We start from the raw sequence: 21,893 nt of genomic DNA on the forward strand, positions 1-21,893 counted from the left end.
TATCCAAGAAACAAAGTAAATGATGACTTAAAGTTCTTGGGCCTTGTGTTCTCAACTGTACTAAGGTTATGTCCTTTAAAGATTCTCCTTGTCCCTCTTGATCTCCGTCGTTTCTAAGAGTCCTTCATCTTCACCTAAGTTTCAGCGTGACCTTAGACGGGAAACTTCCGCTGTCTGCCTCCTTGTTTCCTCATCCAGAAGAAAAGGCAGACTGGGTGATCTTCAGGAGCTTTTTGGGTTTAAACCTTCATCAGAGACTTTGCAGTTATTTCATTTCAAAGAGATTGGAGGGTGGAATTGGGGAATCTAGTCCTCGTTTGTTAGAATTCAATTTAACTGTTCTGGTTGCATATTCTTATGCTAAGAAAAAGGTCAGTTCAGATGGATACTGCCCCAACAACTGTGTGTATCGTCAGTAGTACAAAAGGAGAAAGGTGTGACCAGGTCTGGGGCAATGGGAAGGTGTTGAGCCAGCCTCCCAGGAGGGTTGACTTAGGCCCAGACAAAAGCCCTGGCCTCCTGATCTCTTACTGCTCCCTGGGCCCTGCCTCGCTGACTCCCAGGCCATCCATCCCCATGGGCTCAGGCCATCAGAGGTTCTCTTGCTTTAGCCTTGCTTTCCTACTAAGTTGGCACCGGATGGGCCGAGACTGAGGAAGGTGAAGCCCACCTGAGCTCTGCTCCTTCCAGGGGGTGGTCAGGTGAAGGGCTTGTTCTATGGAAAACCCATCTCTTTACCTATTACAATTTTCTCAAACCACATTAGCAACAACAACAACAAAAAAAGCATACAGATGCAAAAAAGCTCCTTCAGCTTACTGCCTTCTTGCATCAAAGGAGAGCATGTGCGTTTTCAGGGAGTTTCAGCCTCTCAGTGAAGTGGAGGTGTTCTTGTGGACTCCTCCTTTCCAGGTGTGATCCTGCCCCAGGCCACCTCCACTGTGCTTGTATGGCTCTCTCACTCATGTGTGGCTCTGAGCCTTAGTGGCTCAGTGGTAAAGAATCCACCTGCCAATGTAGGAGACATGGGTTTGATCCCTCAGTCAAGAAGATCCCCTGCAGGAGGAAATGGTAACCCACTCCAGTGTTCTTGCCTGTGAAATCCCATGGACAGAGGAGCCTACAGGGCTACAGTCCATCAGTCCATAGGGTCGCAAAGAGATGGGCACGACTGAGCGCCTAAACAACAGCTGAGCCAAGCAAGGGATGCCAGGCTGGGTCTACTCTGACCCTTCAGTTTCTCTTCACAGAAAAGTCCAGGATGATTGCTTTCATTTGCATCTTCTCTCCTTGAGTGTCTCATTCATTTATTCCACGGGTACTATGTCACAGCACTTTGAAAGCAAAATACCCCAGACTTGACTCAGGTAGCTACTGTCGTTAGTGGTTCTCAGAGTGAAGTGTGTACCAGAATCACCTGGAGGGCAGAATTCCCAATTAAGTGGGTCTGGGGTGGAGCGGAGAACTTGCCTTTCTCCCGTGCTGCTAGCTGCTGGTTTGGGGAGCACATTTTGAGAAGCACTGGCCCCCAACACAGCGCTCTGTGGGGGCTGTTGTGGCACTGGCAGCTCCGCCTTGGGAACACGGGGAAGGGCGTGGATAACTCTACCTGGGTTGTTGACCTTTCTTCCTGTTACTTTACCTGCTGTATGGCTTGGGTCAGATTTCTTAGCACCTCACTCATGAGGCCATTAAGTGTTAGTCGCTCAGTCGTGTCCGACTCTTTGCAACCTCATGGACTGTAGCCTGCCAGGCTCCTCTGTCCATGGGGTTTTCTAGGCACGGAAGTGGGTTACCATTCCCTCTCCAGGGGGTCTTCTCAACCCAGAGGTTGAACCCAGGTCTCCCATGTTGGAGGCAGATTCTTGATCGTCTAAGCCCCCAGGGAGTCATTAATCCTTGGCCTTGGCGTACCTTGGTACCTTGGCCCCTGAAGTCAGGCCGGGAGGCCTGCTTGCTTCCCTCCCAGCTGCTTCACTGTTCCTTGGTTTGTCCCCATCCTACTTTGACAACCCTTTGCGCATCCGCCTGCTCCACGAGGGGTTTCCAGGAACTATAGGAATGAATTCAGACTTCAGAGATTTGGAAGCAGAGCTTGCTTTAAAAACTGGCCCCTGGATGAGAACAACTGGAGGAGCGATTTTCAAACAGTTACCTCCAGAACCCCACTGTTCTCCAGGATCTGTCACAGGAGTTGAGTTCCTCCAGCCAGGACCAGCAGAGTCAGCCCAGACCGCTCCACTTCTATTAAAGAGAGTTTCTGGGAAACATGTTTGAAGAAAGGTTCCATTGCTTTTATTTTTAACTTTAAAAACGCCTGCTCCAAAACACTTGCTCTGATTTGAGCCTCCCTTGGCTCAATATTTTGGGTGCCTATGACAGATATTGCCAGGGCTGAGAAATTTTAGATCTGGTTCCTCTGGCTATTCCCTCAGTTCCTTTAACAAAGAAAACAGTGGTATCTCTTTAAAGAAGTTTTGGGATTTTCTGTCAGGTGCTGTTCAGTACACCTGCTAAATGCTGGGCTCAGAGCCGGGCCAGGGGTGCAGAGTAAGACCTGGCTCCTGCCCGAAGGATGTGCTGTTAGTCGTCACTTCACTGCCCTCCTGTCTCAGCAGTCGTCACACAGAGCATCTCCGCTGATACCCTGAGTTCATCTTTCTCCTGACCAACCTTTCACGTGCTTCTTAACAGTTACCGTAACTCCAGATTCCATTTTAAGAAGAGAAGGGAGAGCTGACGAGCTGGAGCAAGGGATTTACCCAGTGTGTGTTCTCCCTGGTCTCTTATCTTAGGATCTGCGTCACTGGGGCTTCGCTAGTAGCCCAGATGGTAAAGCATCTGCCTGCAATGCAGGAGACCCCCTATTTGATCCCTGAGTTGGGAAGATCCCCTGGAGAAGGGAATGGCTACCTACTTCAATATTCTTGCCTTGGATATCCCATGGACAGAGGAGACTGGTGGTCAGTCCGTGGGGTCACAAAAGAGTTGGACACGACTGATAGACTAATACTTGGGCGTTTTCACTACCTGACTTATGCTGTACTCTCCAATGTTGGTACCAGGGACTGCTTTTGTAGAAGGTAATTTTCCCACGGACTGGAGTGGAAGGGGTGGTGTGGGGATGTTTCAAGCACATTAAATCATCATGCGCTTTATTTCTACTATTATTGCATTAGATCCTGGAGGTTGGGGACCCCTGGCTTAGAGGACTTGGAAGCAGTTCCCCCATTCTGCTGGGCTAGGCTTTTTAGTATTTATGTATTGGTTGCACTGGGTCCGCCATGCTTTGTGGGCTTTTCTTTAGTTCTAGCAAGCAGGGGTTACTCTCGTTGTAGAGCACGGGCTGTAGGGTGCTCTGGCTTCTGTAGTTTCTCCCGGGTTCTAGAGAACAGGCTCAGTAGTTGTGGTGCCTGGGCTTAGTTGCTCAACACCATGTTCGATCTTCCTGGACCAGGGATTGAACTCTGCATTGTCTCTACAATATCTGCGGCACTGCCAGGCAGATTCTTTACCACTGAGCCACCAGGGAATCCGTGGGCTAGGTTTTGTGCACATATCCATCCGTGACTGGTCAGTGTGAAATAAAGCTATAGGACAAGATACGGAAAGATCTGAAAATCACAAATTCCATCAGGCTGAGATCCAAATCCAGACCCTGTGTCTTTAGGATCAGATACCTTAAAAGACATACTTTCTGGAAACTTTCTGAAGGGAGCCCCAGAGCACCCTGCAAGGCTTCCTCACTTTTAGCCATCAGGCAGCAGACTGAGCAGAGCCCCTGGGTGGTGATTATCGTTCTCTGCTGTCACCGTGGGGCCAGGCAAGCATGGGCCGAAAGATGACTCTGCTGAGTCTTGAGACTCTCTTGACTTTTTAAAAAAAGACTCAGAATGTCTTAAAATAACCTGGTAGCTGAAATAACAACAGCAGCCACAGTCACAGCCTGCCAGTCCTGAGAATGGTTGTTTGTTTAAAATCTGAGGCATTGGTTCTGGCAGCGGTTGGTTTCCACGAGCCTGGGCTCTCACAAGAGTTGTTGCTCTAATGGAAATCATATGGTCTCATCACCACAGGAATCATGGGGCTCTGCTAACCCCTCGCTAAGGAATTTCCTTCCAGAAACTACACACACACCTCCACACCCTAGAACTGCGGAAGCAGGTGGTGGAGACCTGATCACTTTAAAAAGGATTATGATGTTAATATTTTCCCATCCAAATAATTGGCCTAGGCTCCAGCAGACTGTGTTCCCATCACCATGAGAAGGTTGCTTTAACAGCCTTGTTGAGAGAGGGAAAGTTGGGGTGGCCGAGCAACCAGAGTCTCATCACCGCACCTTGTTGGGATCCCCTGCCTGGCGCCTAAAGTGTCATCATCAACAGCTCTTGACTCTCCCTCATCCTTTCAGAAGCTCTTCCTGGGACTTCTCTGGTGGTCCAGTGGTTAAGACGCCACCTTCTGATGCAGAGGGTGCAGGTCCGATCCCTGGTCCAGGAGCTGATTCCCATGTGCCTCACAGCCAGAAAACCAAAACATAGAACAGAAGCAGTATTGTAACAGAGTCAATAAAGACTTTAAAAGTGGTCCACATCAAAAATAATTTAAAAAAAGAGAGAGATAAACTATTATCACAATGACAACTGAGTTGATTAAAAAAAAAAAAAAACCTCTTCCACGCTGGCTGGAGACAGAAGCTCCGCACACACCCGTCCGCTGATGAGACGCTCTTGTGGGCTCACCTGCCTTCTGCTTGTTCTGTAGGGTGGTCTCCATGTCACACTCCGCATGGTACTCTTCTTTTTCTAACCCCCTCCCCACACTGAAGATCTGCCCAGAGTCAGAATTTGGGGAGATAGGGGAGACCTGGAATGAAGACTTGGGACAGCTTGGATGGTGAGAAGGAAGCAAATGACTCTCTGGACCTTGGGTCACATGCCATGCACTGTCGACTTCTGGAAAGTCCTGAATGGCAGAGTCACTAATGGCTTTAGGGGTCACCTTTCCTGACTCCCTTGGCAGTCCCAGGGAGCATCCCTGGCCTACATGATACCAGAATTTGACAGGTGATAAAAGCACATACTGAGATGCTGATTGACGGTTTCCAGATGCGAACTATTGACTGGGTATTTTTGCCTTGAGACACACCCCAGCCCACCCCCCACGTGTGTGTCGTGGCTTCCACGGGCCGCTTCCCGATCCATTCTGAGACCCCAGCACTTTCCCGTCAATCTGGCAAAACTGCCAGCGTGGACTCGGAGCTGAACGAGGAGCATTGAGACCAGCCGGTCAGCATCACAACTCACGTGTTTTCCCTAGAAAATGAATCTGTGTCAACAGCAGTCGTGAACGCCCTTATTTGGATCTTGGTGCAGCGCCCCTTGAATCTGAACACCCCAGACCTTGTGTTTCCATCCTCCAAACTTAGAATACTTTAAATGCCCTGTGGGCAGTATCTGCCCTTGTGCTTCTAAACAGAAAACGCTGGATGATCACGATATTTGCCAGTCATCAGTATGCCCATGAACAGGGTCCTCCTCCAGTCCTTCTGGGGTCCTTCTGGTCCTGCCGGGCGGCTGCTGTTCTCCCAGCGGCTCTGCAGTGGGTCTTCACGGGAGATCGCTACTGGATCTCTCTCTTCCTCGGAGGACCCTGTTTGCTGTTGGCTCCAGGAAGTCCCCCACTGTTCAGGGGGTTCCCCGTATTCCAGTTGGAAAGACATCAGAGTGTCCACTGCGGAGTCTAAGATCTCAGCAGGCCAGGCCGGAAGCAGATGCTTACTGCTTTTTTAAAAACTTTTATTTTACTTCCTGATTTTTATAAATACTATATAATTATATATGAATTTATTATATGGTATAAATTTATACTTTTTAAATAAGTATGAAATAGTGCTCGCTTCGGCAGCACATATACTAAATAAGTATGAAATATGTTTAATTACTTATGAATTTAAAATTTTTTTTAATTGGAGAAGAATGGCTTGACAGTGTTGCTTTTTGCTGTCCAACATCATGAATCAGCCATAAGGAGACATAGACCCCCTCCCCCGTCTTGAGCCTCCCTTCCACCACCCGCAGTCCATCCCAGCCCTCGAGCTCCGCCCCCACCCCCCCCGCCCCCCAATTCTGTATGTACCGGTCAGTGATCGGTGTTCAGGAGACCGGAGCCAACAGGTGATGCAGCGGCTGGGAGCGATGCGACCTGTGCCGCGGCCGGGGGCTCGGGCGCGCGGGTGTGTTTGTGACACGGAGCCGGCAGCGGGGTGGCCACTAACTGTGCCCTTCTTCTTGTCTTGCAGATGAGCTCACAGTGCCTGCACTTTACCCCAGTAGCCCTGAAGTGTGGGCCCCGTACCCTCTGTACCCAGCGGACTTAGCGCCTGCGCTGCCTCCTCCTGCTTTCACCTACCCCGCTTCACTGCATGCCCAGGTAATTGACGCCCCTCGGCCACGACTCCACTCACCCCAGCACCCGTCCTTTCCAACCTGGTTCCCCAGAGCACACCGTACAACTAACACCGCTCCGGCTAACAGATCCACCTCCGAGAGATTAATGTCCCCCTCTCGATCAGCCGCCACTCCTCCGGGACTTTTGAGGACCGTCTGACAGCCATGACATCACCCACTGCCTGACGTTTGCCCCGCCCCCCCCAGACAACACCACTCTCTTCCTTAATGATCTCACCTCATGTCACACACACGGGAGAGGGGGCCGGGGTTAGACCTCCCCCAGCCGGCTCGAGCACAGCTGGGGGAGCACAGACGTGTGTGCCTTGTCGTGTGGAGGGACCACGGAGGGAGGCGTGCGCGTGGCCCTGGAGTCGCGTGTCTGTCTGTATGGAGTTCTTGTGTGTTCTGGGAGCTCGAGTGATGAAGGGGGCATGTCGGGAGTTTTAGGAGGAAGGCCGTGTGCTATCCTACATGTGTCAAAGACCAGATTCACACTTCCATTTATTTTTAAGAGACCCTGTGGGAAAGGAGGTACAATATAGTGTTTTAAATGTAATTAGAAGTCAGGGTCGAGGTGTGTCTTCTGACTGGCTTTCTTTCTCAGTTAAGAATAGCCTGAGTTTTATAAACAAACTCCAGTGTTTCTTCACAAAGATTACTGTCTACTTACAAACCCTTTCTCTTCCCTTGGGGAAAAAAAAAGTTGTTTCTCCTAGCTTTTCTTTTCTTGCAAGCAGTAGTAATCCATGTTAGGATCCAGAGTGATGATCAATAGCAAATAAGAGAGGAAGAATATAGCTGTCATGTGTCTTATTCCACGTGAACTCCTCTAAAAGCAGAAATCCTGTTTTTAAAATATCACCTGCACAGGTTTGGAGGGGAGGGGGTTGTTTTGCTTAGTGTTTATTGACCAGGCCGGGTGAAATCAACAGCTTGCCAGAAAAGCCTTCTGACTTAACACTTTTTTACATGGTACAGAACTTAACTGTGTTGTGCACGACACCTACCAGCTGCCCCAGTGAGGGTTCTCACAGGGAGGCCGTGGGCTCAGGAGTCTTGTTAGATGGACATCCTTCCGTTCCCTTCCAGCTCAGTTGTCAATGCTTCGATTGTGCACGGACAACCCAGCCTCTCCGGTACCGTGCAGGCAACCTACAAAGAAAAAGCCTCCGTGCCTGGACCTCCAGAGTTGGGAGAGGCGGGTGGAAAGAGTCCAAGTAGTGAAGAAACACATAGGTGGTGGTGGTGGCAGCACTTGGCACAGAAAACAGAATAACAGGGTTATTCCAAGACTGACCCCCAGTCTGGATTGTCCATGCTATTCGCTTTTCCTTCCCTTGCTGCCCTTTCCACCTTTGTCCACGTCAGTGCTTGGTCACCCTTGCAATGGCAGGCAGCCAGAGCTGGAAAAGGGAAAGAGAACCAGCAGACGCCTTCTGCTGGGTTATCAGAATGTTCATGGGGCCTCAGGCGTAATTTCATAGAGGCCGTGGAGCAACTCAAAAAGTCCTCTCTGTTGGTGGCCCACCCCCGCCATCTGGGCTATGTAATAGCCCCCTTCTTCCTGGGAGCTATGTAATAGCTCCCTTCTTCTGGACTGCCTAGATACAGATCCATTGACTGTTGAGGCCATGTTAATAATACCATGGTGCCAAGTTTGCATGGTCTTCTAAATACCCATGGCTTTGGTTAATCAGCCACAAAGCCTTTTCACCACTGCCCAGGAAGAGCAAGACCTGACACTGGCCGAACAGGACCGGGAATGAGAGATCCGAAAGCCCAGGCCATTGTGAGAAAGGATGAGGAGAGACGGTGCCAAGATCAATGGACTCACCTGTTCTGACTTAACGGGGATGGGGACCACCCATGGTGGCATGTTCCCCATGAGCTGTTCCTTGGTCTTGAGGCTTTCCCAGCCGGGCATCCACTTGGCATTGCTACATCAGCCCTAGAGCTGGTGGAACTCTCATCTGATACCAGTGTGAGATCCTTGCGCTCAACCCCGCTTCTTGTTGGGGGTCATTCCCAGTACAAGCTTGAGTTACTGTGTTGCAAAGACTGATGAACAGATACGGTCATTTAAATGTCTTTGTCCGATATGAGAATCGTAGAATGAACTGGGAGAGGCTTGACAGATCAGCTGGTCTGACCCATTTTACAAATGAGGACACAGACCGGAGAAGATGCAGAGAGTTATCCAAAGTCTGCACGTGGCTCTGCCGTGGCCAGAGTCGGGTCACCCGATTCCCAGCTCTGTCCACCCCTCAGTGCTGGCTCACCAGAGACTAATTCTTTGATGGAATTGTGGAGAGGCCTTGCTCCAATGACTCCTTGGATCTTTTTCTTTTCTAAGTAGATGAGAAGCCTATAAGAAGAGACTTGGAGTCAGAGACGAGGGACTCAGAACTTAACCATCACCCAAAAGCCCTAAGAGAATTTTTACTAACTGGAGGTAGAGCAGAGGGGAAGACCAGAATGGAGCGTCCCCTTAGTGGCTAATTCCGTTTTTGTTCTGGAAATCTTATTATATGTCTTTGGAGATCAGCTTTGAGATGATTTTGCTTTTCTTAGTGATGTTGTGCTCTGTTTTGAGACTTGGATTTTTTTTTTCTTCTAGTGTTTCTCTCCTGAGGCAAAGCCCAACACACCTGTCTTTTGTCCACTTCTCCAGCAAATTAGATTTGTCTCTGGGAATGTGTTTGTAACATATCAACCTACTGCAGACCAGCAGAGGGAGCTCCCATGTTGAATTTGCTTGTTAGCTGTTTTTTGTTGTTGTTGTTTGTTTTTTCCCTTCCCTCCCTTTTGCAAAAACTATTTCTTGGTAACGTTTGAGAGATTTCAATAAAAATTTTAATTAGAGCAAAAATGATCTCAAGTAGACTGCAGCGTTTTGTTTTTCATGGTGATGCGACTTTGGAGCTAAGATGTTATCTCTGACTGAGATTTGGGGAGAGCTGGGCCCAGGACGCTGAGTACACATTATATGGGAGAAGGAACCAGCATCCCAGGGAGACTTGGTCCAGGGCCGACGCCTCGCTGCTGCTGCCTGTATCCTCTTGGGCTCCTGAACCATCAGAGCTGCATATCAGAAGTTGCTCATTCTAGCATCCGTGGGTCACACCTGCCGGGAGCTGTCACTTCAACAAGGATGGATGTCTTTTCCAGTCTGTCTGATCCAGAAGGAAGATCCAGGAGAGACAGAAATTATCGCTGCAAAGGAGTTGATGCTTCATATCTCTACTTCTGCCCAGCTTGTATGGTGCGTCCATGGCTACATTGAAGATGCGTGTTGGACATCACATCGCACTTGTAAAGAATTACTGGAGAAGGACTGTAAGCCACAGTACTGCCTTTTGTACTTCTAGAGATAAGAGAGCAGCTGATTTCCGAGAAGATCGTTCACATTTTAAGAAGTGCTCATCCTGCTTACTTTCACCATCGTTGGTACTTGAAATGTATTCAGTGTATTGTGCGAGTCACTGAACAAGGGAGGAAGGTTTCATTCACGACGTTTAGGAAAGGCGCACGCGGAAGAGAGCCCACACAGTTCCTCTTAACTCATACTCACACATCTCAGCTTTTTTTTTTTTTTAAGTCTGGGTTCATTTTTGCTTTTGGTCTGCTTGCTAATGGGGCTGAGAGGAAGCCAGTAAAACACACTGTCCTCTCCCGCAGTCTGGAAGCAATACCATTTACCCTTGACCAGAGTCACCCTGAATTGAGCCAGGAACTTGCGCAGGTAAGTGGGACTGAGCGAGCAGGTCCTGGCTACCAACCTGTCTCCTCCGCGGGCCCCGTCTGCCCTGAGTCTCTGCACGTTGTGTCCTGGGGCTGCCCTGCCGCTTGTGACTGGAGCGCATCACCTGCCCGTGAACAGAAGGTCTTCAGATGAAACGACAGACTTCCCGGGGCAAGACGGGCCCCTGGGGAGGTCTTGTGACACGCTGGAAAAATCCTAAAGGTTAGACCTAAAATAAATGCCAAAATGGACCGTGGGCAAAACACATAGGCAAACAGGGAAGAGAAGTCATGGGGGAGAGATGGCCTAGGGTGACGTGTGGGTGTCCTGACCTCCGGGTCCTCACCCCAGACACTGCAGTTTCTAGAACTGCATTGTAAACTTCTTGTTTGTTTTTTTAAAGCAAATCTCTTTAGGCATCTCCTCTGTCACTGAGCCCCCATAGTGAATACTGAGATGAAGCAGCATGGTCTGATGTGAGTCGGATTTAAGTGTGGTACATAGCTGGTCAGAGGGGCCACGGTGAGGGAGGCAGGTGTGACTGTGGGCTCGGGTGAGCGCACAGCCTGGCAGCGGGTCAGCTCCTACCCGGCTGCTCCTGGGGACTTGCACAGGGGGGATCTCTGTTCCTTGAGCTTCTCCCTCCTCTTCAGAAGGCAGCAGCCAGTGTTGAAATGCTGGGCCTGAGAGCTGAACCCCCGGAGGCGACTTCATTCCCTCACCAGTTGTCAGCCTCCCAGAGGAAAGGGAGGCGTCAGGAGATTCGGGCGTGGTTTCTCTTCCCCCTGACAGCCTCATCCTTGAGGCCTGACTTTCCCAAACATATCTTATCCTGTAGCCCTGGGGCTGGCCTCTGCCCCAGAGACCCCAGCCTTGAAGGACTGCCTTTGAGGCAGATCAGCTCAAGGCTTTGAATTGTTCTCGGGCATAAATGAAAGTATTAATCCTCTGACATTTGCTTTTCTCTTTAAACCTGCAACTCTGTGAAGGTCAGAGTAGGGGTGGGGAAACCACGCCCTGGCAGTCTGTCTCCTGATCGCACCAGCCTTGTCTCGTTCCCTGTTTTTGTTGGACTTTCTGGTCACCTGAGAGCCCCTGGCTCGGCTCCCATAGGAGACCAAAAATGGGCAGGCGTGATGTTCACGGCCCAGCCTCTCGTGAGCACCGGGCCCCCTTTCCTGTTCCAGCCCCCCAGCCCCTCCCTAGGGGGCTCTTTCCCTGTTAACCCCATAAGGCCTGAGGTTTCTGGGACTCCCTGGTCAAGTGCGGGCTTTGCCATTTACAGGTTCTGTGACCTTGACTCAAGCTCCTTAAAAGAATGCACCTGCAAGGTGGGAGACCTGAGTTCGATTCCTGGGTCGGGAAGATCTCCTGGAGAAGGAAATGATAACCCACTCCAGTATTCTTACCTGGAAAATCCCATGAACAGAGGAGCCTGGCAGGCTACAGTCTCTGGGGTCGCAGAGTCGGACACAACTAAGCAACTAACATTCAAAGTGGAGCTGAAAATCCCTCATGTAAAACAGGGGTGCCTGGCACACAGTAAGGGCTTAGAAAATGTTAGCCTTTCCAGGTGCATTTGAATCTTCAAGGAAAGAGAGCCGAGGACTAGCTACCCCTGCGAACTGTGCTGGTTCAGACGTCTAGCCCGTCTGGATGCCAGTGGGAATGCAGAGTCCTTGTAGCGAACTGTGCTGGTTCAGACGTCTAGCCCGTCTGGATGCCAGTGGGAATGCAGAGTCCTCGTAGCTGCCGACCAAGGGAAGACCAGAGGCTGGGGAGTGGGTGAGTGAGATGAGGCCTGAATGACGGTCCCCACTGTCACGAGCGATGCCTGCCCGCATCAGCACTGTGGTCCCTGCAGCCGGTGCCTGCTCTGGGAGAACGTGGCCCCCGGAGGAAGCCCCCCACCCCCGGGGGCAGCCCAGGCCTGGACACGCCTGTCCCCAACAGGAAACAGCTGGGTTCCCAGAGACCAGTGGTTGCGTGTGTTCCTTTACTCAGAGCTCTTCAGCTGCTGGGCACCCCGCCTGTCCTTCCCTGGGCCTTCTAGCTCATCCTTCCTCCAGTCTCTCTGCTGTGACTCAGCTCCAGCCTGGTGTCCAGGTGATGGGGTTACACTGTGTGCCTTGGGGGGCGGGGGAGATGATTCTCCTAGTCCTTGTGGCTGAACACCGCCTCCCCACCCCCAGGAGCCAACTCCTGGCCTAGGAGATGCTCTGCCCCCTTTTACCTTCTCTGTCCCACCTGTCCTGTGTCTTGCCCTTCCCTCCTCTGCTCTTCGGTATTTGAAGACCTAAGGAGCCTCTTCATTAGGGAGCGACATACGCCTCTGCCCTGGCCTCGCCGGCCTCAGAGCAGTCCAGAGCCAATGTTCCGTCTGGTTGTTGGGCCCGGTGGTTCCTTTGATCAAAGCCGCAGCTCCGGCTGCAGGGGCCCAGACACCCCCCGTCCTGGGCAGATTTCCTGACAGTAGGGGCAGGTGGCAGGATTGCCTTCATTCAGGGGTTGCAATGTTTTCCAGGTTCCTTTTTTTTTTTTCCCAGCTGTAAGGCTACATCCCCCCAATGCTGTGTGTTTCCCCCAACCTGCATCCCTCCAACCTCGTGAGCAGGGAGAGCCCCCAAGGCTCCGTGAGCCTCACCTGGGTGCTGCCCTTTGGGACCATCCGTTCACTGCTGAGCCGTCTGCCTGTGCAGAAAATCCAACAGACCGAATTTTAATGACAGGTTCCTCCTATGCTCCTGACTGAGGTTTTAGGCAGGCTTTTGTTCTGTTGATTTTGCTACCTCACTGAGCCTCCGTTTCCTCATCTGTAAGTAGGAAGAATGAACCACTTATTTCATGGGGTTATTTTGAGACAAAGAGTAAAGTGCTTGGCATAGAGCAGTAATTACTGTTAAAATAGCTCTTCCATTTCCTTTTTTTTTTGGGTCAAGAAGAGATGCCTGGGACCTCTCTCTGTAGCTTAAGAAGCAGTTAGGATGCAGGGGCTCAGGACTGGTACCCCCGCCTGCAGAAACCCGAGGACCCAGGCTTCACACTTCGGTAAATTAGAGAAGCATCTGGAATCAGGCAAGAAGGGCCCCGGCGTGAGCTGAGGGGTGGCTGGGGCCAGCTCCACTGGCTGTCCACCCAGGTGTTTGGCCTCTGGTGGGACAAGTCCCCAGATATCATCTGAGAGGACATGGATTCAAACTGCTTCGGGAGCAAAACCAAGAAAAGGCTACCAAGAAACTTTGGAATTAAAAGACGCAGGCGCCATAAAAACCAAGTGAACTCCGTGAAGAAAACCCGTGGTGACAGGGGCGAAAAGGAAAACGAGCTCCAAATGGGATCATGTTTTATTCAAGGCCGGCGCTGCCAGTGGGGAAGGCCAGAACTCGGTGACAGGAGGGGAAAGTGGGACGCCCCGACTTCCAAGTTTCATCCGCTCTGCCACCGAGCGCTTCTCGCTCCACCGACTCCGGCTCCTGGAGACCTCTAATGGCCCTTGATAGCAAACATAGTTAAAAATTAACAGACTGACAATTAAATATGGATGACCAGCCAGCACTGCGGACTTAATCTGACACAGGGTGTTACACGCCTGGGTGCCTTCGACCCGAGTGGCGTCCTGAGTGAACTAGGATGTCTGAGCACATTTCGCATGCCTGTTTGGAAGCGCGAGCTGAGTTGGTGCTGAGGAGAGACGGGGAGAGATCTGAAAAGCCAGAAGAGAAGACGATCCCTGAAGGGTTATGTTTAATTAGCCCTGGCCTTGATTGGTCTTGGCGGGAGGGGTTCACTGGCCTAGGACCTTGCTCTTGGGATCTGGACCCTGTGGCTGCCTGGACTCGGACCTCAGCAACCTCGCACCGTTCAGACCTGGAGATGGTGCACGGTCACGGGGCTGGGGCCTGGCCGCAGCCTCCTCTCCCCACCATCCCCACCCCCACCAGCTGTTGGAGTGGGTTAGATGGCACACTTCAACCTTTGAACCAGTTCACAGAAATCTTGACATTTTTGTCTAGGTAACGGCCACTTGCTTAATCGCTCCAGGCAAAGAGTGTTGTAAAAGAAATAGTAAGAAATGCTGATTGCAGTTCTGTCTTCTTTGTCCTTAGAAAGAGTGGGAGGGGTTGGAAGGGAGACTGGGGGTGGACGTTCCTTTAGGGAATGGGCCTCATCTTGTGGGGTAGAGAAATTCTGGCAAGTGTTCTGCTTTTGGTGAACGCCTTGTTAGAAATGGGGAAGATTGCTGTTTCACAGAATCCTGTAATTCATCCCATCATGAGGATCACCATTTTTGTAATTGCGAATCATCACAGGGGTCTGTTGGATGAGTTTCTACCTCCTTGGACCAGAGGAGGTGTCCGGCTTGGCTGCCTGTCCACAGCCTGCAGCAGAGTTTGCTGTGGGACCTGACCTGTTTATTTGGTGATACCGCTTAAGAGCGGAGCCTTAGAGCCGGAGTCAGTGGAGGCAGAGTTGATCATGAATAAATAGCATAGGAGTGGCTGGTGGCTGGTGGCTCGTGGCTGAGAAAGCTCTGGCAGGGTCTTCAGGGCTCTGTGTTAGGGACAGTGGGAAAAACCCGCCTAAAAATCTCCATGTCTTCAAGAGGAGAGAGAGCTCAGTTCTGAATGTGGTGCCAAGAAGTCTGCATCCAGGCCCAGCACCCGCCTTAGGAAAGGGAAGTTGCGACTGTGACTTGTAGATCAGACAGCCAGGGAACCAGCTGGTTTGGTGATCGCCTAGCTCTGATTAGTTTTGTTCAAGAACTGGTTGACGCGTCGGCATGCTCAGCCTCCCACGTCCACCAAATGTCACCACAGACCAGCATTTCTCAATACTGTTATGTAATTTAAAAGATGATGTGATCCGATAAACTTGGGAAACCCAGGATGAAATCAGGCCAGACAGGTTTGTTTCAACTTTTCAGAGCCTTTCCCGTAGTGATGTGAATCTAGAATCTGCTGAGACGGTGCGTTTTTCTCTCAAACGTACTTGACTGCAGAGCGTGACTCACTTCTTCCAGCTGCCCTTTAGGAAACCTTGTTCAAGAGCAGGGTCTCTCAAAGTTGAGCATGCATATGCAGCAGCGTTACCTGGCGGACTTGATAAATGCAGGTGCTTGAGCCCTCCCCCTAACAGTTTCTGCGTTTCGGACATGGTCCCAGGTGATGCTGGTGATCGGGGGACCATGTTCTGAGAACCACTGGTCTAGACTTGTCCCTTGAGTCCACAGAGAAGAAAATCGCTAAACCTAGGGGTGTTTATTAATGGTGGCTCCCAGGGGTGGAACCAGCCACCTAGTAAGCACGTCTCGTGACTGTTTCTAAAGGCAACTGGGATGATGATGGCATTGTCACTAGGAAGGAAGAGCACAATGAAATAGTAGCCCTTTGGATGCTTTACCATGTTTGCTCCTCAAAACACTGTAGGAGAGCTACTGGGTGAGGCAGGGAGCCCACTCTGGAGCCCAGTCAAGGTCTTCCTGTGCGTGGCAACACTAGTTAGGATGTGAAGTCTCTGTATTTGAATCCTCTGGGCCTTAGTCCCTCATCTGTACATGGAAGAGGATGGATGTTTTATTGGTATCTCCTCTTCTCCAGCACTTTATTTGTGCACTGAGTCATTTCTTCTCCTCATGTCTCACCAGTCACTGGAGCTGGTATGATGCTGAGGTGGTGGAGACTCCAGGGTTACCCTTGCTGCCCTGGGGAGGAGCGTTCCTCAAGAAGCGTGATGGCGGAACCCCAGTGTGTTCCCTGGGGATGAGATTCTAGTGGAAGCACCAGGGTCTTCCACGTTGCTTACTCACGTGTCGCAGGCTGCGTGCTGTGTCTGGCAGTCTCTGGTTGGATCTTATCTGTTATGTTAGAGGTTCTTTCAGGGACTTCTGAGGCCCCTGGAATTGCACACAACACTGTGAGCGTGCAGTTGTGTACATGGGGTCGAGCACACGTGCATTTTTCTGCTGAACAAGACGGTGGCCTTAGGAGGAAGGTCAGCCACGCTGGATGGTCCCTCGAGCCAGAGTCAGCGAGTCATGGGTTTCCCCAGTGTTCATGACGCATCTAAGTAGCCCCTAGGCGCCAGGCAGGAGTGGCCACAAGTGACCGGGAACCAGAAACCACAGCAGAACAGCAGTCTGAGTGGCATAAGGATGAACCCTCTTTTCTCAGAGGAGAGTGGCGATTAGCACAGAACACTTGTTCCCCCGGGGCTGGCTGCCTATGTGTTTTGCCCGTGAGCTCTGCTGCTGCTTTGCCCTCCTCGGGCACGGGGACGTTGCTGATGACAAGCGCAGGCTAGGCCAGTTCCTGCTGAAAGGAAGATGGCATTGCCCCCTGTGGAGCTGGAAGGAGGCAGCCTTTGGTTGAGGGGGGCGGCGCGGCGGGGAAGAGCCCACCTTCTGGGCAAGTGCAGGAGTGGCCACGTCCCACTGGGTCTCAGGCCCATTGCCCCCTCACCTTCCCTGAGGACCAGCCCATGGGCTGACTGTACTTCTGCTCAGCTGAGCCCGGCTTCTGGCCCCTGGCTCAGCATCTGCCTGCCCATTCCCCGTGGGGCTCTGGTCCCCACCGCAGGCAGGTGCCCTGGAGAGTGCGAGGCTGTGTGTGCAGTGGAGAGGCTGGAGCGGATGTGCAGGATGGGGTAGGGGGGTGGGTCTCCTTGTCACCGTCACCTGCACCGAAACGGGAGTCATGCCATCCACCCTGCGTCCCCCTCTCCCCGGGCTCCTGTGAAACACCAGCGCGCCTTGGGCTCCATGCCCCAGCCCCGCACCTGGGCATCACCGGCCGCCGCCACTGCTCCCCCAACCCCGGTGCACTCGGACCCATCCCCCCTCCACTGTGTGTCTAGGTTCCCAGCCCCCCACCTGCCACGGGGCTGTGCCCCTGTCCCATCCTTTACTACTTGTCTCAGGGAGGCAGCTCCAACTCTGCCCTTTGCTTAGTGAGCAAGTGGATTCAGATGCACAAAGCCGTAAGCCATGGGTAGGTATGAGTTTTTTCTTTTGTGTCTCTCCCTTCTGCCTTCTCCCCCTCCTCTCTACCCTCCCTCTCTCCCTTCTGCCCCTGCCTCCCACGTTTCCCCTTCTCTCTTCCCCTCCTTTGTTCTGCACCCCCTAAATTCCCCATGTGACATGTTTTTAGACTGCCTGCATGAGAAGGTTTGATCTCTGTCCCCTTCGTTGCTATGAGTATTGAAAAGACTCTGGTTTGGTCCTAAAAGAGCTTCAGTACCAGCTGGTGGCCCCCCCATGAATACAGCTTCACCGTCCTGATACAGGGGCTCCACTTTGGCTGGTAAACCCGTTTCTAGTCATATGTGATGTTCTGCCCTGGTGGGTCTCTAAGGCACAGCCAGCCCAAGGGCTTCCACGAAACAGTCCTGGTGTTAGGCAGAAGCTCCATATACACCCTTGGTATATGGAGTGAGTGAGGCCAGACCACTTTGCTCCAGGAAGGGATGGTGTCCCCCAGTGTGGCCCCTTGCCATAGAAGGGACACAGTCACTCTGTGAAGGATGCCTGTGGGGTCGAAGGGAGCTCTGCAGACTTCTGCGTGTGACCCACAGGGAAAGGCCAGGGTCAGCCCAGCTTGTAGAATCTAGTTAGAGCTGGAGGAGCCTGAGCCCTGACCCAGCCCTAGGCCCACTGGGCTCTGACCATGGTGGACACCACTCAGAATACCCAGCCCTCAGCCGATTTCCCCACCTGTACCTATCAGGTGAGAGGAGGTGGAAGCTCTCCAGGCCCTCTGCACCTCTGGCTCAGCCAGAGGGCTGCTTCACCTGTTCATGCTTTGGAGATATGAATAAGATGGCTGTGAAAAAGGGGTTCTGCTGGCAGATTTGATTTTATTAAGCCATGGAAGTTGGCTTGCCAGGGTAAAGTTCCCCCCAGCATCACATTCCACTCTAGAAACGAGCTTCCGTGAACCGAAATGAAGCGCAGTCTTCCTCCTGCCGTGCTGGGGAGGGTACCACCTCCGGGTCTCCTGCTGGCAGCCTCGCCTTTGCTGTAATTTGCCCGCCTTCCCCCAACCCCAGCGCTGCTTCCTGTGTTGCTCAGGGGCTGGTGGGGAGTATAAACGGAAGCAGCGGTAAACGGGGATCTCTCATCTCTCAGCTCTGTCCAGATGCTTAGGCGCAAAGCCCACGATGCCAGTAGATGGACGTCTGTTCAAGCCGAAGGGCACTTGCCCTTTTGTTATTTTCACATTTTCTTTGGTACAGGATGGAGAACATTCTGCCAAGCGCACCCAGCATCACAGTCCATTTGTGGGTAGGGCTGGCCTTGCATCCTGGAAACCTAACAGAAGAGGCTGGGCCCCACAGAGTGAGCAGAGGGCATGGGATACCAGACACCCCCCACAGTGCCCAGAGGCCTTTTCTAAAAGCACAGGAGCAGATTCTCAAACGCCCTCCTGGCCAGACCACTGGCATGGATGGTGTCAGGAACCGTCCCTTCCTGATCCGAGAGAGACAGGTTTCCAGCCGTTGGGCAGGCTGGCCCCCCCAGCCTGGGTGATGCTGGGTGAGCGTGGGGATGGCGGCTCACTGGGCAGATTCCAGCCCTGCACTGGCTGTCGGCTGTAGAGGAGGCTGGGAGCAGGGGACCCCCGGGGCTCCTGAGAGCATGGTCCTGTGGAGGCGTTCTCAGGATGCGGCTCTGATGCTTTTCAGCCCCTGATGGGGAGCTGCCCGCAGGCAAGGACCTGGGAACAGTGAATGGGGTGGGGGCTCTGCTGGCCGCCCTGTGAGGAGTGGACATGCGTCCGGGGCCTTGGTTCACAGCCTTCTCCCCACGTGTCTTCCAGATGCGCTGGCTCCCTCCCTCCGAGGCTACTTCTCAGGGCTGGAAGTCCCGTCAGTTCTGCTGAATCCTACGTAAGTACTTGATTTCAACAAGAACTGTGTCCCACACCTGGACGAGCCCAGGACAGAGCAGACATTTGTAACTGGGTGGCCCCCATCCTGCTCCAGTACCCACTCCTAGGTGCTTCCTGGGCTTGTCCAAGGTTGTTCCACTCACCCCAGGAACCCCGCATGGCCCAGAGAGTTCTGAGGTTCACTTTCCTCAGGCAGGTTGCCCTGTTGACCTGAAGTCAGCTGGTGGCTCAGGTCCCCTTCGTTTGCATTTCCAGGGGGACTGCCGAGGGCAGATTTCACTTGCTGACATTCTGGGTTCCATAAAAGGTCAGGACTTCCAGAGGGCTCTCGTCCAGGGTCAGAAGGCCAGAGCCTCACCTAACAGGAGGATTAGCAATAGGCATCAGAGCCTCAGAAATCCCACCCCCCAGGGGTGGTCCACACTCCAACCCATCAGGATTCTTCCTCTGGCAATAAGTAAGTTGAGGGATGACATTTTTGTACTGGAAGACATCAACTTCAATAAGCTACGATTGTACCTCTCCGTCCCCTAACCCATGTATTTCTGAGTGTGGTCAAAGAGCGCTTGTCCTTGGGTAGAGACTTTACATGCTTGCGGGGTTGGAGCTTAAAAGATTTCTTCACCAAGCAATTCTCAGAACCTTTATAACAATGTGAGCACTGTGAATCATTGAGATCAGGAAACTCTAGGATGCAACAGTATTTCTCAAACTTGAGACCAGGAAACCCTTTTCTCAGAGACTCTTAGGAGACTCAGGTTTTACTTAGAGCACGCCTTGGGAAAACTTGCCCTCACCTCTTACTCAGAACCTAAACCAGTGGCACCCATACCTATAACCCTTGGACCAGCAGTCACCCCATGCTTGTCACTCATCTGTGAAGAAGGGAAAAACCAGGGTTCTTCCCTTAACGCTGCTTGTATTTGTCCTTTATTCTGGAATGATGTTCTTTTCTGTGTTAAAATACACTTGAATGAAACGGTAATGTTAGTGAATGACAATTATATTTTAAATGTTCGTGGTAGATACCTAAAATGTTCCTTTAAAATATTTTGTGACATCTTAAAGTTTGTTATTTAAGGGAGACTTATTTTCCCTGCCTGAAAACACAAATTTTAAGTTTTGAGGTGTTCCAGAGTCCCTTTAAGTACAGAATTTCCTAAGTCCATGCTTCATATCAATATGCAGGCCCATAATTAATTATTATTATTTTTTTTTATGTGGACCATTTTTAAAGTCGAATTTGTTACAATACTGCTTCTGTTTTATAGGAGGGTTTTTTGGTTTGGTTGGTTTTTTTGGCCACGAGGCATATGGCATCTTAGCTCCCCAACCAGCGATTGAACAGGCACCCACAGCATTGGAAGGTGAAGTCTTAACTACTCAACCAACCACGGAATTCCCCATAATTAACTTTCACACTTGATTTATATATCCCCAGCCATTGTGTCTTTGTTCTGAAAAGCCTTAGTCATTCCATTCTGTGGGAACCTCCTCCTTAGCGGGTGACGCGGGACCCGCACGGTCATGTTACAGGCTCCAGAAGACACTCTCCCCACGCACCTCTCTCTTCCACGACCATGTTTCTCTCTCAATGTTTGGAGGCTGGTAGGCATTTACCTAGAGGTGTCTAGGGTAAGAAAACCGAAAACTGTGACGCTCGTGAAGGAGAGCACAGGGTGGAATGTAGATCTAGCTTTTTTTTTTTAGCATCAGCTAACAGTTGAGGAGATGAATGACATCGCAGGGGAGGCCAGTGGGACAGAACCTGGAGGCTCCCCCGACTGTCAGGAGTCAGCTTGTCCGCAGTGAAGAGGGACCAGGAGCGGGGGCCGCCCGGGGCCGGGGCGGGGGGCAGTGTTGAGCTGCTTGGTCCGCAGTGTCGGATGCTGAAGGAAAGCTGCATGAGATGCTGGCATTTCCAGTTGGCAAAAGGTGGTGATGGTGGCATAGGGCCTAAGGGAGGATTTTGCTTTAAGCGTTTATAAAGAACAAAGAGAAGACGTGATCAGTAAGCAGTTGAAGAGAGCTCCCTCCTTTCCCCAGAGACCTAGTGTGGGTGTGGCCTCCAGGGAAGGGCTGGCAGTTGCCCCCACCCCCACCCCACTCCCCTTAAAGTACGACTTCTAAGACACTGTCGGATCCACCTAAGGATGTCATGTCTCCTGTGGCTGCATCATTTGTTCTAAGATAAACTCGGGCCATGGCCAGGCGCCTTCCTTGGGGTCTGAGGGACTCGAGTGGGGCGAGGAGGTGCTTAGGGAGGAAGACAGATCCCTGAGCTCATTACACCGCACTTGCGTTGGGGCTGCAGTCTCCCGTCCCGCCCGAAGTTAGACCAGCTCAGTAGGGCCCCATGACTCAGGCTCCGTCCAGCCTCTTGGACCAAGCCCTTTCCGAGACAGCTAATAATCCAGGCTGAGTAATCGTAGGGAAATGTAAGTTAGAGTTGAAAACAGTGGCGCCGCCGCAATGGCCAACACGTTGTAGCAGAATGAGCCTCTTGAAAAGGCTAAGTGAGGGGTAAGTGCCACCACTGGTGACCCACGCGGCCTTTCTGCACTCACTGGGAAGGGCCCCGAACAGGAGCAGGAGTGACATCTGGTGTCAGACACGAGGACCTGGGAGATGTCAGGGCTGCCTCCTTCTGGACCCTGAAGACTCCAGGCCTGTTCCCCCAGGGGGCCCTCAAGGATTTTTTAACACATTATTGACTGGGAGCGGGGGGTGGTGTTGCAGAAACTAATGCCTGTGTCCAATGGTTGGTTATGTAAGTGAATATTGAACATCTGGGTAACAAAAGACACATTAATA

At 51.8% G+C, this 21,893-nt stretch overlaps 1 protein-coding gene across 5 annotated transcripts in view; it reads left to right on the forward strand.

Moving 5' to 3' along the window:
* Nucleotides 1-21,893, forward strand: part of RBPMS (RNA binding protein, mRNA processing factor) — a 202,743-nt gene that overhangs the window by 169,210 nt on the left and 11,640 nt on the right. The window contains exons 6-8 of one of the 5 annotated variants that reach the window (XM_070781332.1): nucleotides 6,302-6,432; nucleotides 17,047-17,180; nucleotides 19,008-19,077. In XM_070781332.1, coding sequence (XP_070637433.1) covers nucleotides 6,302-6,432; nucleotides 17,047-17,180; nucleotides 19,008-19,077 — 335 coding nt within the window. Of the gene's footprint in view, nucleotides 1-6,301; nucleotides 6,433-9,069; nucleotides 9,325-17,046; nucleotides 17,181-19,007; nucleotides 19,078-21,893 lie in introns of those variants that run through there. The other 4 variants (XM_019953431.2, XM_019953433.2, XM_019953432.2 and 1 more) reach the window with 4 other exon arrangements.

Source organism: Bos indicus, chromosome 27, assembly GCF_029378745.1.
Source record: "Bos indicus isolate NIAB-ARS_2022 breed Sahiwal x Tharparkar chromosome 27, NIAB-ARS_B.indTharparkar_mat_pri_1.0, whole genome shotgun sequence".
Classification (NCBI taxonomy): Eukaryota; Metazoa; Chordata; class Mammalia; order Artiodactyla; family Bovidae; genus Bos; species Bos indicus.